General features: G+C 44.4%; 1 protein-coding gene across 1 annotated transcript in view; it reads left to right on the top strand.

The window, feature by feature from the left end:
- The window catches only part of LOC126473299 (neprilysin-1-like), a 548,467-nt gene that overhangs the window by 464,773 nt on the left and 63,045 nt on the right, over positions 1-20,649 (top strand). The window contains exon 8 of the mRNA XM_050100269.1: positions 20,124-20,340. Coding sequence (XP_049956226.1) covers positions 20,124-20,340 — 217 coding nt within the window. The remainder of the gene's footprint in view (positions 1-20,123; positions 20,341-20,649) is intronic.

Here is a 20,649-nt window from a genome sequence, read left to right as displayed (position 1 = left end):
TTTTCTTTCAAGACCTTTGTTGTCTCTGACTGAATTATATCGACAAACCTCAGGTTTTTATTTTTTCCCACCTGACCTTTACTCTCCTTTTCATATTTCTCTGTGGGTTCCTTGACTACTTGCTCAGTGTAGAGATTAAATAACACTGAGAATGGATTAGAATCATACCTCACTCCCTTCTCAATACTGCTTCCTTTTCACGCCCTTCGAATTGTATAAATGCAGTCTGGTTTCTGCATAAGTTGGAGATAATATTTTGCTCCCTGTATTTTATCGCTGCTACCTTCATAATTTTAGAGTGTGTGTTTCAGTCAACATCAAACACTTTCTGTAAATCTACAGATGCTATAAACGAAGGTTTGTCTTTCTTCATCATACCTTCCAATATAAGTCATATGGTCAGTATCACTTTGTATGCTTTTAACATTTCCCTGGAACGCAAACTGATTTCCTAGAGATCAGCTTCTACTAATTTTTCTATGTATATGTGAATAATTCGTGTCAGTATTTTGCAACCACGATCTATAACACCGATATTTCGATAGTATTAGCATCGGTCAATACCTGAATTTTTTGGAATCGGAATTATTACGTTATTCTTGAAGCGGGAGGGCATTTTGTTTGTCGCAGGTACCTTGCACACCAAATGGAGTAATACTGTCACAACTAGCTCTTCAAAGAATCTCACTAATTCCAAGGAAATTTTGTCTGTTCCAAGAGTTTCGTTACGACTTAGGTCATTCAGTGCTCTGTCAAATTCGTCTCGTAGTATCATACTGCCCATTCATCTACTACCTCATACCTTTCTATGATATTGCTTTCAAGTACGTTTCACTTGTATAGCCTCTGTATATATTGTTTCCACCGTTCAGCCTTCCTTTTTTGCTGAGTATGTGCTTACCATATCTCAATATTTATACATGTGCTCCTCTATCTTTAATTTTCCCACAGGCAGCATCAATTTTTCACTAGTTATGCCTGTTTCTGCAGCCTTGTCTGGTTAGGCTTTTTTGCACATTCTGTCAATCTCATATTTGACGTGTTTTTTTTTCCCTTTGAAATGCCTTACTCTGCCTCGTGATGACTGGGTGTTGTGTGATGTCCTTAGGTTAGTTAGGTTTAAGTAGTTCTAAGTTCTAGGGGACTGATGACCATAGATGTTAAGTCCCATAGTGCTCAGAGCCATTTGAACCATTTTTGAAATGCTTTATTTCCTGCATGTTCATATTATTTCTTTCGCCAGTTAAATTTAATACCTCCCACAACATCCAACAATTCCTATCTATGCGCTGTATTTTTACCTATTTGACCTACTGCCTTCATTATTTCAGTTTTGAAAGCTAACCATTCATCTTATATTTTCTTCCTTTCTCCTGTTTCACCCAATCAGTGCGTTATGCTCCTTCTGAAATTCTCAATAACCTCTGGTTCTGTACAGGGTATCCACCATTCGGGAATATTGTAGGGAACTGGTTTAAAAATTTTTATTTCAAAGCGCCTCTCCTTCCGTTGCCCACTTCAGTTAGTTGCTCGACCTCCTAGACTGGCCTAAACCTAGTTACTTCACAAGTTTTCTCCGATAGCAACTTCCACAGTGAATACGTGACATAAGTTGCTTGCCTTTCAGAACCGAGGCAGTTCTGTCCAGTTAAAGCTGCTGACAAGCGACGCCCTAAGCCCTCTGCTGTAACTGCTGGCGAATTCACGCCATCGGTTTTAACCAATAGCGTACATGGGATACAGGTCACGTGTGTGGGTACTGGAGGATTCTACACTGCGGAACACACTTGCTTCTCTCTCTAGTCAACCAGACCTCGAGCAGAACAGACGCCTTTCTTAGTAGGCAGAGTCTCCCGTTACCGTCATCAGTTAACAAGAAGCGGCTCCCCTTCCGCTGCCCACTTCGATTAGTTGTTCGACCTCCTAGACTGGCCTAAAGCTGGTTACTTCCGACGCTAGGAGCGCCCTTGTATACCGCACACTGAAATATACACTACTGGCCATTAAAATTGCTACACCAAGAAGAAATTCAGATGATAAACAGGTGTTCATTGGACAAATATATTATTGTAGAACTGACATTTTCACGCGATTTGAGTGCATAGAGTCTGAGAAATCAGTACCCAGAAGAACCACATCTCGCCGTAATAACGGCCCTGATACGCCTGGGCATTGAGTCAAACAGAGCTTGGATGGCGTGTACAGGTGCAGCTGCCCATGCAGCTTCAACACTATACCACAGTTCATCAATGGTAGTGACTGGCGTATTGTGACGAGCCAGTTGCTCGGCCACCATTGACTAGACGTTTTCTGTTGGTGACAGATCTGGAAAATGTGCTGGCCAGGGCAGCACTCGAACATTTTCTGTATCCAGAAAGGCTCGTTAGGACCTGCAACATGCGGTCGTGCATTATCCTGCTGAAATGTAGGGTTTCGCAGGGATCGAATGAAGGTTAGAGCCACGGGTCATAACACATTTGAAATGTAACGTCCGCTGTACAAAGTGCCGTCAATGCGGAGGTGACCGAGACTTGTAACCAACGGCACCCCATACCATCACGCCGAGTAATACGCCAATATGGTGATGACGAATACACACTTCCAATGTGCGTCCACCGCGATGTCGCCAAACACGGATGCGACCATCATGATGCTATAAACAGAACCTCGATTCATCCGAAAAAATGACTTTTTGCTATTCGTGCACCTAGGTTCGTCGTTGAGTACACCATCACAGGCGCTCCTGTCTGTGATGCAGCGTCAAGGGTAACCGCAGCCATGGTCTCCGAGCTGATAGTCCATGTTGCTGCAGACGTCATCGAACTGTTCGTGCAGATGGTTGTTGTCTTGCAAACTTCCCCATCTGTTGACTCCGGGATCGAGACGTGGCTGCACGATCCGTTACAGCCATGCAGATAAGATGCCTGTCATCTCGACTGCTAGTGATACGAGGCTGTTGGTATCCAGCTCGGCGTTCCGTATTACCCTCCTGAACCCACCGATTCCATATTCTGCTAACAGTCATTGGATCTCGACCAACGCGAGCAGCAATGTCGCGCAGCAATGTCGCAATACGATAAACCGCAATCGCGACAGGCTACAATCCGACCTTTATCAAAGTCAGAAACGTGATGGTATGCATTTCTCCTCCTTACACGAGGCATCACAACAACGTTTCACCAGGCAGCACCGGTCAACTGGTGTTTGTGTATGAGAAATCGGTTGGAAACTTCCCTCATGTCAGCACGTTGCAGGTGTCGCCACCGGTGCGAACCTTGTGTGAATGCTGTGAAAAGCTAATCATTTGCATATCACAGCATCTTCTTCCTGTCGGTTAAATTTCGCGTCTGTAGCACGCCATCTTTGTGGTGGAGCAATTTTAATGGCCAGTAGTGTATTTGCTTATTTTAGCTAATTTCCTGTGTGTCATTTAACGGCAGCCATGGCTGCCCACTTACAAGTCCTGACCGTTCAATCTCCTGTACATTGTCGTAATAAGCCGAACGTCGCAGCCTCCTTCTCTCTTCCCTGTCCATGTACACTTCTTTCAGTTCATTCAGTTCTCATCTCCAGTTTAAAATCTATTTTGATATCTGTGTTTTGCTGTTACGTGATGAATCTGAAACTTTCCATGTCTCTTTATACAAACATCTTACATGATTCCTAAACCAAGTGTGCGTAATTATTAAATGATGCTCCGTGCAGACGTTTGCCTGGCAGATTCCACTTTCACTGACGTTGACGTGCTGTGTCCACATTCCCACCTACTAGCCCTGAGTGTAGTGCACATCCGTCATTTCGGACACTGAATACATAGTTGTGATGCGACGTGATGGAAGTTGCTATGAGGCAGAACAAACGACAATCAGAGAAAAGAAAACAAATGTCACGACCAATTGTAAACAGGAAAGTCGAGTAAACATACACATTTGTGGTAAATTTCGCAGCCACGAGTCATTTCAGGAAATTCCTTTCATACTTTCAAACGAAGGATTGTCAGACCCATATTCATAAGTACTTTTTGTAATGCTTTGACGTCAGGAGAAAATTCGGAAGATTGTGACACATATTTTTTATACAACCTGTATAGAGTTGAAAAGGTTAGCACAGAGTAGAATGCTGTGGAGACATATTCGTATTAAAACCTGTCTAAACACAAAACACAGCCCTTAGAAAAGTAAGAACCGAAATGCATTTTTAGAGACAGAGAGCAAGAAACGAGTGCTGTGTGCGGTGTGGTGGTGTGTCCCCTGAGGGGGCGGCGGCGCCGTGGCGTGACCAGGGCAGAGGGCGGCCCCGGGGAAATCACGGTGCTTTGTCTTCCCAGCGGGCCGCTGCCGGGCCCAAGGGCAGAGGCACGCATCGCCAGCATCACGCGGTTCTCCACACGATCCTTGTTTCCTCTCTATTTTAAATAAACTGCAAAAAAAAGTGTTGGTGGATCAGCACAACGCCAAATGTTGTGGGCTTAGATTCAAAGGGACTAAGAAATGAGATGAAAAGCCTTTTGAAACTAAAAATTAATTTTGCTGTAAAATAACCAAAGTAAAGAGAACCTTGCATCGGCTGTTTTTCATTTCATTTTCATGTTTATTTTCCCAGTACTATGTCTATTCGGGAATGTAGCATACATATCAGAAACACATCATTAGAATACAAATTGACGACCGTTTTTTCACAACTCGCTTTATGCAAAAAGTTGAATTTTACAGGAACCGAATTTATTTAACAAGCAAGTTTCCAAGGAAAAATTGTTTACTATTAGCAAAGTTTGTACAGTTTTGAACATGTTTTGGACAGTATTTGCACATACATAAAATTGTAGATAGTTTAACAACCACTGTAAGTAGAAAAAGTTTTTTTTTTTTTTTCAAAACTCGCTTAATGCTGAAACTAGATCAGTGCTATCTAAACATTAAATGGCAGTTTCAAACATTAAAGTTTTGGAGTAATATTTGGTTTTCTTTTCTAAACAAATTCAGGGGACTCTTGGTCCTCATAAATTCTCTGTGAGCTGTCATGACCTTCATGCTCCTCACCGCTTGCAAATTTTATGTCATCGTAGAAACTTGCAGCATCCTTAGGAACAGTAAAGAAACGCATTAGCTTCATTACATCCTTCTTCTATTCTGCACTCACATAGTGTTTCTTGGGAATAATCACAGCACGTTTCATGGCTTTGAACGAAGGAATGTTCTTCTTCAATACATCACAACATACTTCTGATCCAGAGAAATGAGTACTTTTAACAGCACATTGAATATTACCACTGGTTTGTCTGTATGTTATTGCTCATACATCCATCATTTTGAAAGGCACGGTAGACTTCAATATTTCCTTAGAAATCTGCTTGAAGTCGTAAGAAAACCAGTCTTTTCCCCACACAAGCACCTTTCCAAACTTTGCTAGAATACTCCTGTATTCGTTAGGTGATATGATCTCTTCTTTCTTCCGATATTCCTTCTCAACTCTACCAAATACACCATCTGGTGGCATGAAACTATGTCCACAAATAGAGAAATAGTGGGTAAGTTGAGAGAACACTTTAGTGTATTCCATAAAATGTACCAGCATACATAGAATTATAGAATTCTTGTTCTGGCTGGTGCACGAGTCTGAAAAAAGCCCAAGTGTCAATCTCCTCTTACCAATATTTCTAGTTCTCACTTCTAAATAATTTAAGAGGAAATGTTGTAGTGCAGAAGCGATTTCATTTGCACCTCTTCCAGCTTCTGTTTCACACCAAGTATACTGAAATACGTTGTCATTATCTTGTTTTGGTTCATGTATCACCACAGTCAGGTTATAGAACCACACCTGTCGTGTGTAAAACACTTCTCCAATAGAGAGCTTTGGCAGAGGTTGATTTTGTTGCATGTCAAAGGCCACTTTTACAATGTCTTCAGAGTACTTGTTCATGCTACTGTGGAATATCTTTGTACGAGCCTTATGGAAATGCAAGTTAATTTTACATACTTCCTGAAATTGTTTGGTTTCTGCGACCTTTATTTTCAGATCAAGCACCTTGTATGTTGAAAAGGTGTCACCATGAGGATTACCGAAGCTGAGATTAAAATTCTTATAGAACACAGTCTTAAATTTTAACACAGAACAGATTTTATTGCATGCTTCTCATTGTTCTTTGCAAAAAATTTCCCACGTTATATTTACGTTTAATGTTGGGCGCAAATCTACTTAGTTTCCCTAAATTTTCCCACATTATATTTACATTTAATGTTGGGCGCAAATCTACTCAGTTTCCCTCTGGTATAATGACACTCTCTACACTTATACTTAAAAATGTGCTCTTTCACTTGTTGGGTCATAACTACGTCGGCTTGAGTTTCTCTTGAGCCACCTCTTCGTTCCGGTAATGCACTCCCATGTTCTTGATAGTGCCAAGTAATCCGGGCTAAGCGATCCTGCGATACACCTGTTATTTTTTGAAATGTAGCAGCACAAACTGGTACTTGGGACCCATCTCGAAGTTTTATTTTATACTTGATAGACACTGATTCAGTGGAATCCACAACATACCTACCTGGTACTGATATGTCCATGTATGACAGAAGGAATGCATCTTGCTTGCTCTTGTCTCCTGCAGAATATAACAGATTATTGAAATGTGAAGTCCGCGTAACTGAGTTTGCCTGCATGACAGTCTTTCCCTCCACTGTTGCTTCACTCACTCCTTTCAGCGTGCCGGCAGTCAATATCAGGCGCAATATTTTGCTGTAAACATTGTGATGATTTTGCTCTGGAGATGTTAGTCTGTTTTGTTCCTCTTCTTTTCCGCCCACCAAGTGTTCCACTCACAGGAGTATTATATTCACCATCACTTTCCATCGTCACTATAAACACGAGCCAAGTCGTCTACACGCAACTTCCACGAAACGGCGGTAAATGGTAACCAAAACACATAACAGCTATCGTCAACAAACGGAGAATTACTGTCTGTGCAAAGTACGTACACGCGTGCGGCAGCGGCTGACTGGGGTCCCCATCAGCATCTGCGCCAGCCGTCACCCTAGTTGGCACGGATAGTAACATGCCCTGCCATCTACCGCCAAGCACAACAATTTCTCCAGGAGTGCTATTACACAGTCGGAAAGGTACTTGGCCTGACATCTATGGCACAGCAGACAAATTATGAGAAGACGCAGCACTACCTATAACATCTTTGGCAAAAAAGTAGCATAAAGTGAGTTTTGGAAAGACCCCAACATATGCACGAGGCGAGTTTTGCAAAAACGGGCAGTATTCTCTGTGCTATAAGCGCAGAATAAAGCACGTTTTGATTAAGCCGACGGCACAGGCCTGTAGAGCTAGCTGAACAGTATGTGTTAAGGTAAAAAAAACTGTTTTAAATGTTTTTTATGGCATAAAGGGAGTTTTGAAAAAAAGATCCTCAATTAGAAAGTAACCATTTACTGCAGTCTGCCGAGGCCAATGGCGTTGTCGCTTTAGGAACACAGGCTCCTGCCTGATCAACAATGTTAAGCAGTATTAGGCCTGGTTAGTATTTGGATTGGTGACTGTCTGGGTACACCAGGTGCCATTCGCGCAAGAACAACACTTGCACCATGCTCGTGGGTCATACGACATTATTTTTGTCAGTTATTATAGTCAACAGAATAAAATCAGACTAAACACAGAATAAAAATGGCACCTATAGTGTTTAACCAGTTAACTATTTATGTTTTGTTTTAGTCACTTTCTTGGGCTGTCTGTTGTTGGCCTGATACATTATAAAGTAGATAAGAATTAACACTATATAAGTACAAGTAAAAATAGCAAGTATCCGATAACTGAAAACGACATATAATAGAATGGTTTACCACATTACCGGACTTGAAAGCTGTAGGCGTGATATTTGGCAGAGTACAAATATCAGTGCACAGCCAAGTCATTGGTAGTGTGGCAGTGTATGTTAGGTGCAGAAAAGTGCTGAAATCAGCAGTAGCACTTTCTTTTTCAGTGGAGTCATATTACAGCTGCTACCAATGCGTATGTCATATTCTGCTGACTTCAGCAACCGTACTTACTTACCTCCAAAGTCATTCCAGGAATCATGTCATCCAGCCGCGTGCTGGGTGTGGGGGCAGGTGGCCCACCGCCGCTGCACTTCTGCAAATTTTGCACCCCCACCGTTCCACTCTCCCTCCGTGGGCTGTCCTCCTCCGCGAATCCCGCCGCCTCTATGGCTCCTTCCTGCACACTCGTGACAGGGATACACTCCAAAGCCACCGGCAAATACTGCGACACGTATGGAACCTTGTTACAGCAACGAAACACCGAGACTGGCGCCAGACCCACACATGACTCAACGCCACCCTCCCTATCAACTCCTCCTAGTACTGGTCCACCTTCCATCGCCTTACTGGTTCCCATTCTGCTCCTCACTACCCCCTTCTCCATAACGACCGCCCCCTTTCAGACGACCTCAGTAAGGCCAATCACTTCGCTTCCCACCTTTCCAAGGTCTTCTCCATCCCAGATGATCCCCACTTTGATTATTCTCTTTTCCCCACCGTCATGGAACGCGCCGATACCTCGGTCGCTCCACTTGCTCCTAGTCTCCAGTACTCGGGGCAGTTGCCCTCCTCTGACATCAACACTCCAATCACAGCACAAGACATTATACTTATCCTCCGATCCAAACACAGCCCCTGGTCACGACTGTGCCCCCCTTAGAGAAAGCCCTTATTCTTTCCCGATGCCCTTGACCATCTCTATAACGTCATCCTCTCTACTGGCTTCTACCCTGGCCTCTTATTCCTCAAACCCAACAAACCCCCTTCTACTGCGCCTCTTCCTGTCGTCCCATCTGCCTCACCTCCCTCTTCGGTAAGGTCTTCGAATCCATCCTCTCCCACCATATCCATCAGCACCTTAATCAATACCACCTCCTCCCCCTTACCCAGTGTGGTTTTCGACCCTCCTTCTCCACTTAACCTCGTTCACCTTCTCTCCCTCCAGCTCAACTCCTGTCGCTCCGCCATTTTTGTTTCCCTCGACCTCCAAAATGCCTATGACTGTGTGTGACATCCCGGTCTCCTCTTTCAACTTCAAACCTACGCCCTGCCTATCAATTTTGTCCGTCTGGTCGCTTCCTTCCTCACGCTCCATCCTTCCTATGTCACCCTCTACAACACCAACTCACGTATCTTTTATCCCACTGCTGGCGTCCCCCAGGGCTCTGTCCTCTCCTCTCTCCTCTATCTCTTGTATACGGCTGATATGCCCAAGACACCCCCAACTGTCCACCTTCTCCAGTATGCTGATGACACTGCCTTCCTGGCTCTCTATCCCACACTTCAGTGGTCCCAACGCACCCTCCAAACCCACCCTAACCAGTTCACCACTAGGTGTAACCAGTGGTTCCACTGTCACAACCCCTCCAAAACCCAGGCAACCATCATAGGCCGCACCACCCGCTCCTTCCGTATCCATGATTTCTCTCTCACCCTTTATGGTCGTCTCATCCAACTCATCCCCACCCTGAGATACCTTGGCCTCACCCTCGACCGTCACCTCACCTGGAACCCTCACCTCCAGACCATTCAGCAGAAAGCCCATTCCCGCCTCCGCCTCCTGAAACTCCTGTCTGGCCAGACATGGGGATTGCATCCTTCCACCATCCTCCACACCTACAAATCCTTCATTCGTCCTATCCTCTGTTATGAGAGTGTTGCCTGGATCTCTGCACCCACCCGCTTTTAGAAGGCCCTCCAAATCCTTGAATGCCATGCGCTCTGCCTTGCCTTCTGTATTTGCCTTCCTTACCCCATACGGCTCCTGCATGAACTCATCCCCTTCCCCCACCTCCTCCTGTTCCTCCAACATCTCCACATCCTTTACATTGTCTGCAGGCTTGATCCCCCCCGCCCCCTGGTTTCCTCCTTCCTCTCCACCCCCCACCCGTCGTCGCGCCTTTATCGCTGTGGCCCTCCCTCTCCCCACCTCCACACCCTCCATCTCCTTCATCAGGGCAATTTCCAGCACCTCCCCCTCCCGGATGATGAACTTCGCCGTGACATATACCCCCCTTCCTTCCAACCATAACCTGGCCTTGTTGCCCCCCCTCCACAGGGTCCCCTTTTTTCCTCTCCCCTCCTTCCCCCTAGAGCGGATTTTCCTCCCCCCCCCCCCCCCGAGCCACTGCATCCAATTGTTGCCTATTTCCCTCCCACCTCCCTCCCTACCCGGCCCTCTCTGGCGCGCCCCCCGCCAATCTCCCCCCTCTCTTCCCCTCCCTCTCTTCTTCCCTTCTCCCTCATCTCCTTGTGCCTGGCAGATCCTCCATTTTGATCATCGTCCGTGTGGCACGTCAGTGTTGTGTTTAGTGTTGTTTCTCGTGTGCATTGAGAGGTGTGATTTTAATTGTGTGCTGGCCGTGTACTTAGTGTTACTGTCAGTGTTCGTTATGTGCTACGCCATCCATCGATACTTTTATGCTCCGGTCATACTGCACCTTGTTTTTTTTTAACTGTCCCAGTGTGTGTTTTTTTTTTGTGTGTGCTAATTTTTTACGGTTTTTATCTCCATTTTACTGTCACTCCTTTATTGTCTATTGTCTTCCATGAATTTCCCCCTTTTCTGCATCTATGTTCACCATGTTTTCTCCTTCGTTATTGTTAAATGTCTTCTATTGTTTGTTCTATGTCTTTTGGCTGAAGAGCAGCGCATATGCTGCTGCCAGCCCGCCCCGATGGGGAATTGAAATACAATGAAGGACAAAAAAAAAGCTAGGAACATTATAAATGAAGCTATTCATTGCCAATAATTGCAGTTGTTACAGATGACACAGACCTACCAAAAGCAATGTAAATAATAGCAGTTTGTATTCAATAGACTCCGTAAAAGCTTTATAGACTGTATTCGTCCGCTATTATTGCTCATAGTATTATAAAAAGTATGTCAGCAGCACTGTTCACATAGTGAAATACATAAAGTGAGTATTCGAATTGTGCAGTTGCATTTCCACAAACAATGGTTCGCAGGAACACAAGCCAGTAACCAACTACACCACTCCAAACACACACGCACACATAACATAGTAGTCTTATTAGGAAAGAATAAGGTGTTATCTGTTATCAAATATTTTACGTAGGCAACAGAAGAACGTGTACATGTTTGGAAACACGTGAGCAAAGGCGGTAAGAGTGAGAGATGTGGCATTTCCGAAGACAATATCAGAATCGATATCTCAGAAAAAGCGACTACCACAATATATTGCTAGATGTCTCATACTTTTCATGCACAAATTAAGTATTGCCGCATCTAAAGTATCTGTATAATTAACTATGTGTTTATTGTAAAATAAGCTAAATCGCGGCGAAAATCCGATTTCTTACGCCTTGCATATACAAAGAGGTATCATAATAAGCTTACTTTGTATGGCTACCTTCCATTGCCTCGAATCCTAAACAAATTCCACAGAAATGCCACAGACGTATTAAAGTGATGTTATTTTCTATATCGAATAGACATATGGAGGTGGGTATGTGAGTGGTTGTGTTCTGCAACAAATTAGTGGATCATAACCGGAAATGACAATAGAGATTCTACCAGATCATATGCTGCCCCAGTTGGAATATACGCTTAATATCAATTCCTCAACCACATCGTCCACGTTAGAAGTTCCAATAAGCAAAGCTTAAACAAAATTGCTGTAAATATTACGGGGTATGGTACCTCGACATTGCAGTGTAACAGCTTCACACAGACGGTTTGCAATAACGAAGATATCGACGTCGTAATACACGAAAAACAGAGAATACATATTTTGATTACAGCAGTAACAGCAGTATGGAATTACGAATAACTGCCGAAGAGATTTAATTATATTCCATAACAGAGTAGTTGAAAAGGATGATACAGATGGTTCAAATGGCTCTGAGCACTATGGGACTTAACTTCTCAGGTCATCAGTCCCCTAGAACTTAGAACTACTTAAACCTAACTGACCTAAGGACATCACACACATCCACGCCCGAGGCAGGATTCGAACCTGCGACCGTAGCGGTCGCGCGGTTCCAGACTGTAGCGCCTAGAACCGCTCGGCTACCCCGGCCGGCTGATACAGATCATCAAGTACATACCTAATCAGCCTTGTACAGGGAACTAACACAGGACCCATTCTTTAGTGGTCTCCAGCCGGGTATGTTCCGTCACGTGTATGATCACTTTACCAACGATGGTGCCCGTTCGTGGACTTGCAATTTGACATACATAATAATTTATATAAATTTTACTCTATAATTGGATGTCACCCACGTTAAACTGTCAACCCTAACTGTCTTATCGTATAGCATAACCGTAGGCGTCGCTATAATGCGAGATGTCACCTCCAACCGAACAATACGCTCCACCTGGGAAAAACTTTATAGAACCACAGAAACAGTCTCGTTCCGTTAATGTAGATTTAGAGTGTAGTTTCATGAGGTAGAATACGTGCACTGCGTATAAATCTGTGGCATCATAGCATATTTCGGAAAAAAATGCCAGCGTATAATAACGTCACGGGATAATTTAATGATAAATTCCGGCGATTCGTGTGATAGACTACCAGACTGCCACAGACAGTTTGTACCGCTGACGGTATTGGCGAGAGCAAAGCTTTCACTGTTTTAATATAGCACGTCTGTCGGAGTCAGAGTAGATTACTATAGCTGTAGGCAGATAGACTACACTCATGTGACAAAAGTCATGGGATAGCACTGTGTACATATGCAGATCGCGGTAGATCACGAACACAAGTTATGAAATTGCAGTGCGGTGGCAAAGCTGTCATTTGTATCTGGTCACTCATGTGCAAAGCTTTCCGGCTTGATTATGGCCGCACGACGGGAAATAACAGACTTTGAGCGAAGGATGGTTGTTAGAACTAGATGCATGGGACATTCCACTACGGAAGCCATTAGGGAATTTCGTATTCCGAGATCCAGAGTGTCAAGAATGTGCACCGAATACCAGATTTAAGGCTTTGCCTCCCACCACGGACAATGCAGTGGTCGACGGCCTTCACTTAACGAACGAGAGCAACGACGTTTGCGTAGAGTTGTCAGTGCTAACAGACAATCAACACTGCGTGAAGTAACAGCAGAAATCATTGCGGGACGTACGACGAACGTATGTGTTAGGACAGTGCGGTGAAATTTGGCGCGTGAATGGGCTATGGCAGCAGACGACCGACGCGAGTGCCTTTGCTAAGAGCACGACATCGCTTGCCGCGCCTCTCCTGAGCTCGCCACCACACCGGTTGAACGCTAGACGACTGTTCACGCTTGGTTTGAAGAACATTCTGGTCAATTCGGGCGAATGATTTGGCCGCCCAGATCGCCTTACATGAATCCCGTCGAACTTTTATGGGACATAATCGAGACATAAGTTCGTGCACAAAATCCTGCACCAACAACACTTCCGCAATTGTGGACGGCTGTAGTGGCAACATGGCTCACAGTACTCCTGCAAGGGAGTTCCGACGGCTTTTTGAGTCCATGCCAATTCGAGTTGCTACACTATAACGAGGGAAAGGATGCCTGATACGATGTTAGGAGGTATCCCATGACTTTTGTCACCTCAGTCACCTTCTAGGCGTGCTGTCCACGAGACGTTGCTGCTAAAACCTGTCTCAGTCTTTGACCGTGGCCCTCACGTTGTCATTCAGTGTTTGAGGAGTTCAATTAGTTCCCTGCGAGATCAACCGGGTATACTCTTGTACGCTATTCGACGAGATGGCGCTCGGAATTCGTTCATAATCGTCGTGAAAGACGAAACCAAAGCCGAAATGTTGACTCTAAGGCCGGACAGTAAGTTGAAATTTCCTATCCTGATACTGTACGGCCCGCAAATTACTCCCGGTAGCCATGAGGGCCATCCGACATTTGCGCTATGGACACACCAAGGGGCGTCCGATATCTGTGCTGTTGACACATCACAGTCTATTATGTATTGTTTTTGAAGGTAGCTTCACTAACGTCGTTGCGTGAATGCAAACCGTTTGCAAACACGTGCTTCACACCCATTCATCATTCAAGACCTCTTATAGGTTGAAATGCTGATCATTGGCTCCTTATGTGAAAATTGTTTAAGATTTCCTATGGCATTTGTAATTTTGGCCCTAAGGGTCTGGGACATCGTGTGTATAGTCTCTTTCCTTTCCCTCATATATGAACGTATAGGGGCATAGAAGTGTCTAATATCTATCATTAAATTGCCACATAAAGAAAGAAAAAATAACGAAATTTTACTTATCGTGGGTATAAAGTTTAGTAGGACGATTACATTATTAAATTTGTAGGTGATTTGGGGTTCTAAAGGCTGAGAAATTCAATTCATACAGTTGCCATCACTAGCAACAACAGTGGCTCTAACTTGGCTGAGCATCAATAGCAGATACGGGGACTTTATTCGACGATCCCAGGCTGCTTCAACTCTTATTGCCAGAGATCATCAACCGTGACTGATTGATGCCATACATGTCTTTCAACAATCCAGGACCAGATGTTTTCAATAAGTGGGAGGTAAGGAAACATGATGGACATGTCATCATCCGAATTCTCTGTGTATCGAGATGGGCGGAAAAGCACGGCCAGTATCTGGTCTTGCGTTATTTTGTTGGAACATAACGTCACAGAGATCTCGAAGTTTTGGCACACCCACCGGCTTTAACGCGTCAAAATTGTAATGGCTGCTGACACAGTTGCCACTTACGTGAACAAGAGGTGATCACGTTGTGTATCCAGAGGCATCCAATACTATCACGTCGGGTGCTGCGGTCGTATGACGATTATGAATGCACTCTGGGAAAGTTCGTTTTCCTCTGTGTCATAATTTGGAAGCAACAAACGTTAAATACGACTCGCGTACATTAGAAAATTCGCCATATTGTCTGCTACAACTTAGCAAGAATCACAGCTGGACACACACACACACACACACACACACACACACACACACACACACACACACACACACACACGCGCACAAACAAGTTTTAGGGACAGGTCCCTTACACCAAACCAAGAAAAAATGTTTAATAAACAAGGGCTCTAAAACCCACAGCTTAAGATAAATGAGCACTTGTTTATCTTGGATGCTATGAAACATCTCTTCTACTGCAAGCTCTTTGCTTTTCATATTTTGCGAGGAGGTAGTATGGACCAAAACGAGAAATAATACATGGTGTAACGGGCATAAGAGTAGATATTTCTGTTGGTGGCGGAGGACGGTGTAATCAACAACACGACATCAGTATTTTCTTCATTTGCAAACTAATAACTATAGGTATTAGGGGTAGTATGTTTACAGCTTGATTAGTATCTCCAAATACATGAGGCAACAGCAACACATTATTGCTTATTTTCCCCTGGATGGCATGTGAGGTGTTGAATTGTGGTCACGTGGACGCTAAATGCTTAGTCTATACTAACACGCGAAGTCCACTGAGTGGTGCAGTCACAACGGCGCACAAAACAACAGGTCATAAAATTTGTGACGTGTTTGTGGAAAGATTGTTTTGTGAAAAAAAAAAGACAACTCTCTGATGCGTGTACTTATTAGTTCTGTATACGCACTAGTCTGCCTCAGAACTCACGGACGAAAGTAACTTTCGCACTTTCGCATAATGTGTGACTGTTAAGTAAGATAGCTCGATGAAGGGCCACGGGTAGAAAGAATTGCTGTAGAACAGTGCAGTAGGGTACGGTTCGCTACGTTATGGAAGATAATTGAAATAAATACGCAATGAATAGAACATAAATGACAGTTTTGTTCAAATACATTAATTACACTGAAGTAACAGCGACTCTTGATGTTTTCCTGGACATTACAAAAGGGTGGGTGGGGTATGGTTCTTAATAGGGTGTGTGATCACCACGAACGGAAATGCATTCTTTGCAACGTGCTGCCACGCTGGCCACAAGGTTGTTACGGCGTTTTAGTAGTACGACGTTCCATTCTTCCACCAGTGCGTTTGACAATTGCTGGACGGTTGTTGGTGCATGTGGACGTGGTACAAAACGTCTCCACAACGCATCCAATAGGCACTCGATGGGATTGAAGTCGGAGCGAATGCGCAGGCTAGAACATCCGCCGAATATCCTCTTGTTCCAAATTCTCCTCCACCCGCGCTGTTCGATGAGGACGCGCATATTCGGACATAAAAATGAACTCATGGCCAAATGCATCAAAGAAAAGACGTCGATGGCGAATGAGTACCTTGTCACGATGACGTTGACTGGTGAGATTTGGAGGTCAGTAAGCTCATGCATCATTATGCCTCCTCGCCACACCATAACAGCTATACCACGAAAGTCTGGAACCGCGCGACGGCTATGATCGCAGGTTCGAATCCTGACTCGGGTATGGATGTGTGTGATGTCCTTGGGTTGGTTAGGTTTAAGTAGTTCTAAGTTCTAGGAAGTGAAACATGGACGATAAATAATTTGAACAAGAAGAGAATAGAAGCTTTCAAAATGTGGTGCTACAGAAGAATGCTGAAGATTAGATGGGTAGATCACATAACTAATGAGGAGGTATTGAATAGAATTGGGGAGAAGAGGAGTTTGTGGCACAACTTGACAAGAAGAAGGGACCGGTTAGTAGGACATGTTCTGGGTCACCAAGGGATCACAAATTTAGCATCGGTGGGCAGTGTGGAGGGTATAAATCGTAGAGGGAGACCAAGAGATGAATACACTAAGCAGATTCAGAAGGATGTAGGTTGCAGTAACTACTGGGAGATGAAGAAGCTTGCACAGGATAGAGTTGCATGGGGAGCTGCATCAAACCAATCTCAGTACTGAAGACCAGAACAACAACAACAACAAGAACAACAAGTTCTAGACCACGAAAACGATCATGTCTGACATAAATGGACGCACCGTCGCATGACGATAAGTGGAACATGTAATCAAACATGAACCTTGCGGCCAGCATGGTAACACGTTGTAGAGAACGAATTGCCGTCTGTGATGATCACACACCCTGTTAAGAACCATGTCCCGACTTTTGTAATGTCCATGGAACCATCACGAATCGCGGTGACTTCGGTGTGATTAATGTCTTTCAATAAAAGTGTTATTCCGTTCTTGTCATTGCTTCTTTCTTTCAGTCATCCTCTTACTTTACTGTAGCTGGTCTTTCTATGTGTCGTCCAAGTTTTCTCGAGCTATATCCCTTGACAGTGATCCATAATACGAAGGTTTCCTTCGTCCCTAAATTTTGCATATCAGTATATTTGGGGTGGCATATCTTAGCTTTCTCGCCGTGTATGTAATGGCGATTAGTGTACAGGCTGATACAAAAGTCATGTCCCATAGGACAAATATAATGAGGGAAAACTCCACCGACAAACTTTCATAGGTGGTTGTATGAACCAAAACAAGAAAAAAATGTTTAGTAAAGACGGCTCTAAAATTCATAACTTACGAGTTATGAGCACTTGTTCATCTTCCCTGCTGTGAAATACATGTTATCTACTGAACAAGTGCTAATAGCTGTAAATATATGTATTTTAGATCCTTTGTTTACTGAACGTTTTTCCTTGTTTTGGCCCATACTAGCACCTCTCAAAATATGGCAAGCAAAGATCTTGCAATAGAAGAGATTCGTTTGACAGTATCGAAGGTGAATAAGTTCTCGTAACTCTCAAGGTATGCATTTTAGAGTCCATGTTTACTGAGCATTTTTTCTTGTTTTGGTCTATGCTACCACCTAGGAGTTTTTCAGTGGAGTTCTGGTTCATCCTGTTTGTCCTACGGGACACGACTGTTGAATCACCCTGTATGCACTGAAGTGACAAAAATCATGGGATACCTCCTAATATCGTGTCGAACTTCGTTTTGCCCGGTGTATTGCTGAAACTCGACGTGGCATAGGCTCAAGTCGCCTGCAGAAATATTGAGCCATGCTCTTTATAGCCATCCATAATAGCGAAAGTGTTGCCGGTGCAGGATATTGTGCACGAACTGACTTCTCCATGAAGTACCATAGATGTTAAATGGGATTCATGTCGGATGATCCGGATGGCCAAATCATTCGCTAGAATCGACGAGAATGTTGTTCAGACAAATCGCAAATAACTGTGGCCCGGTGACATGGCACATTGTCACCTATAAAAATTCCATTAAGTCCGTGAATGAGTGAAAATTGTCTCCAAGTAGCAGAACATAATTATTTATAGTCAGTGATTGGTTGAGTTGAACAAGAAGAGACAGTCCATTCCATGTAAAGAAGGCCCACACCATTATGGAGCTACCACCAACTTGCACAGTGCCTTGTTGACAAAATGGTTCAAACGGCTCTGAGCACTATGGAACTTAACTTCTGAGGTCATCAGTCCCATAGAACATAGAACTACTTAAACCTAACTAACCTAAGGACATCGCACACATCCATGCCCGATTCATGGTTCGAACCTGCGACCTTAGTGGTCGCGCGGTTCCGGACTGAAGCGCCTAAAACCGCTCCGCCACTCCAGCCGGCCCTTGTTGACAAATTGGGTCCATGGCTTCGCGGCGTCTGCGCCGCACTCGAATGCTACTGTCAGCTACCAACTGAAATCGTATCTCATCTGACCAGGCCATGGTTTTCCACTCGTCTAGAATCCAACCAATATGGCCACGGGCCCAGGAAAGGCGCTGCAGGCGATGTCGTGTTGTTAGCAAAGGCACTCGTTTAAGCCGTCTGCTGCCATAGCGCATTCACGCCACATTTCGCCGCACTGTCGTAACGGATACGTTCGCCGTATGTCCCACATTGATTTCTGTGGTTCTTTCACGCAGTGATGCTTGTCTGTTAGCAGTGATAACTCTACGCAATCGCCGCCGCTCTCGATCGTCAAGTTGTTCGTGGTGAGAGGTAATGCCTGAAATTAGGTATTCTCAACATATTCTTGGCATCGTTGATCTCGCAATATTGACTTCCCTAAGGATTTCCAAACTGGAATGTCCTATGCGTCTTGTTTCGACTACCATTCCGTGCTCAAAGTCTGTTAATTCCCACCGTGAGGTTATAATCACGTCGGACACCTTTTCACATGAATCACGAGCGTACGAATGACTGCTCGTCTTTTTTTTTCTTTATTGAATTTCGATTGCCCCCCGAAGGGGGCGGGCTGGCAGCAGCTTAGTATGCCGCTATTCAGCCTACAGACTTTGTTAAAAAGATGAAGAGAATAAATAATAAAAACAGGCGATAAAATCGGAGAATTAAATAGTAACGTGGCGAAAAATTCGTGGAACTTAAAACATAGAACAAAGGGATGATGATGCTAATAAAATACATACGAAGCAGACAGGTAAAACAATAGACAGACAATTAAAAAACACGGCGACAGTCTGGTTTCTGTACGCAAAAGACATAAAATGCACACCCAGCGACAGCATGGTTTCTGTTCGCAACACGAGAATGGCGAACAACACTGAACAGTCACTGGAACACTGCACTAAAAAGTGACATACCACAGCCTAGAGCAGGTGGGGGGAAACTGGGCAGATGATGGGAAAATAAAAAAATGGGGAAAAGGAGAGACTGCTCGTCCAATGCAGTCCCCTTTTATACCTCGTGTACGCGATGCCACCGCCGTCTGTATACGTGCATATAGCTGTCCCGTGACTTTAGTCACCTCAGTGTGTATCATGTCGGAAACCTGTCTTCCGCTGCGCCGTGTGGGCGCGCGGTTTGATGCATCATGTCACGGACTGCGCGGTCCCTCCCGTCAGAGGTTCGACTCCTCCTTCGGGCATGGGTGTGTGTTCGTCTTGGCATAAGTTAGTTTAAGTTAATTTAATTAGTGTGTACGTCTAGGGACCGATGACCTAAGAAGTTTAGTCCCTTAGGAATTCACCTACATTTGAACATTTGTCTTCCCTCAGTAGCTTCGTCTCTCAGTCCCTCTTCGTTGCCAGTGATGAGACGTTAGGCAGTTTCGGAAAAGCGAAACCAGGAGAAATCATCGATTCTTTTTTCATTTCCAAACCGGGCGACAGTGTTTTATCTAGATAACCACACCATTACTGAAATACTGCTTCATATCGTACGTATCACTTGTCATGGATGTGGTTGGGTACGACAGACAGCCGGGCGTGATACGAGGTTTGTGTTGTGCTGTGCAGGGTGATCCACAACTACGTGCTGTGGCGGCTGGTGATGGACATCATGCCGCACATGATCGACGACTACCAGCAGAAGCGCGTCGAGTTCCGCAAGATCCTGCTGGGCATCCTGAGCGAGCGCAACCGCTGGAGCCAGTGCGTCGAGTGGACCAACAAGAAGCTCGGCATGGCCGTCGGCGCGCTCTTCATCCGAGACAACTTCAACCACGAGAGCAAGGTCTGACGCTCTGTAGCGCATGTGCTTCCACAAAATTTGTAAAACTGTAAGAATGGTCTCCAGGAAATTAAGCAGTACCGTGACGCGCATCTAGGTTCAGGGAATAACAAAATAAATCTGTCGGCTGTTATTGATAATACCTCACTTATTACATATCATTTCAACATGTTTATGGATATTAGTGTTTAACAGCGATGAAAAGTAGTCTACAAAACGTTAAATTATTCGCAGTTGCGAATATGGAAAACCATCAGCTGTGTAATGGAATGACGACAATGAAAATCTGTGCCTGTCCGGGATTCGAACGCG

The sequence above is a fragment of the Schistocerca serialis genome, chromosome 4, assembly GCF_023864345.2.
Source record: "Schistocerca serialis cubense isolate TAMUIC-IGC-003099 chromosome 4, iqSchSeri2.2, whole genome shotgun sequence".
NCBI lineage: Eukaryota > Metazoa > Arthropoda > Insecta > Orthoptera > Acrididae > Schistocerca > Schistocerca serialis.
The sequence above is the reverse complement of the archived record's forward strand: the minus strand, read 5'-3'. Positions and strand labels throughout refer to the sequence as shown.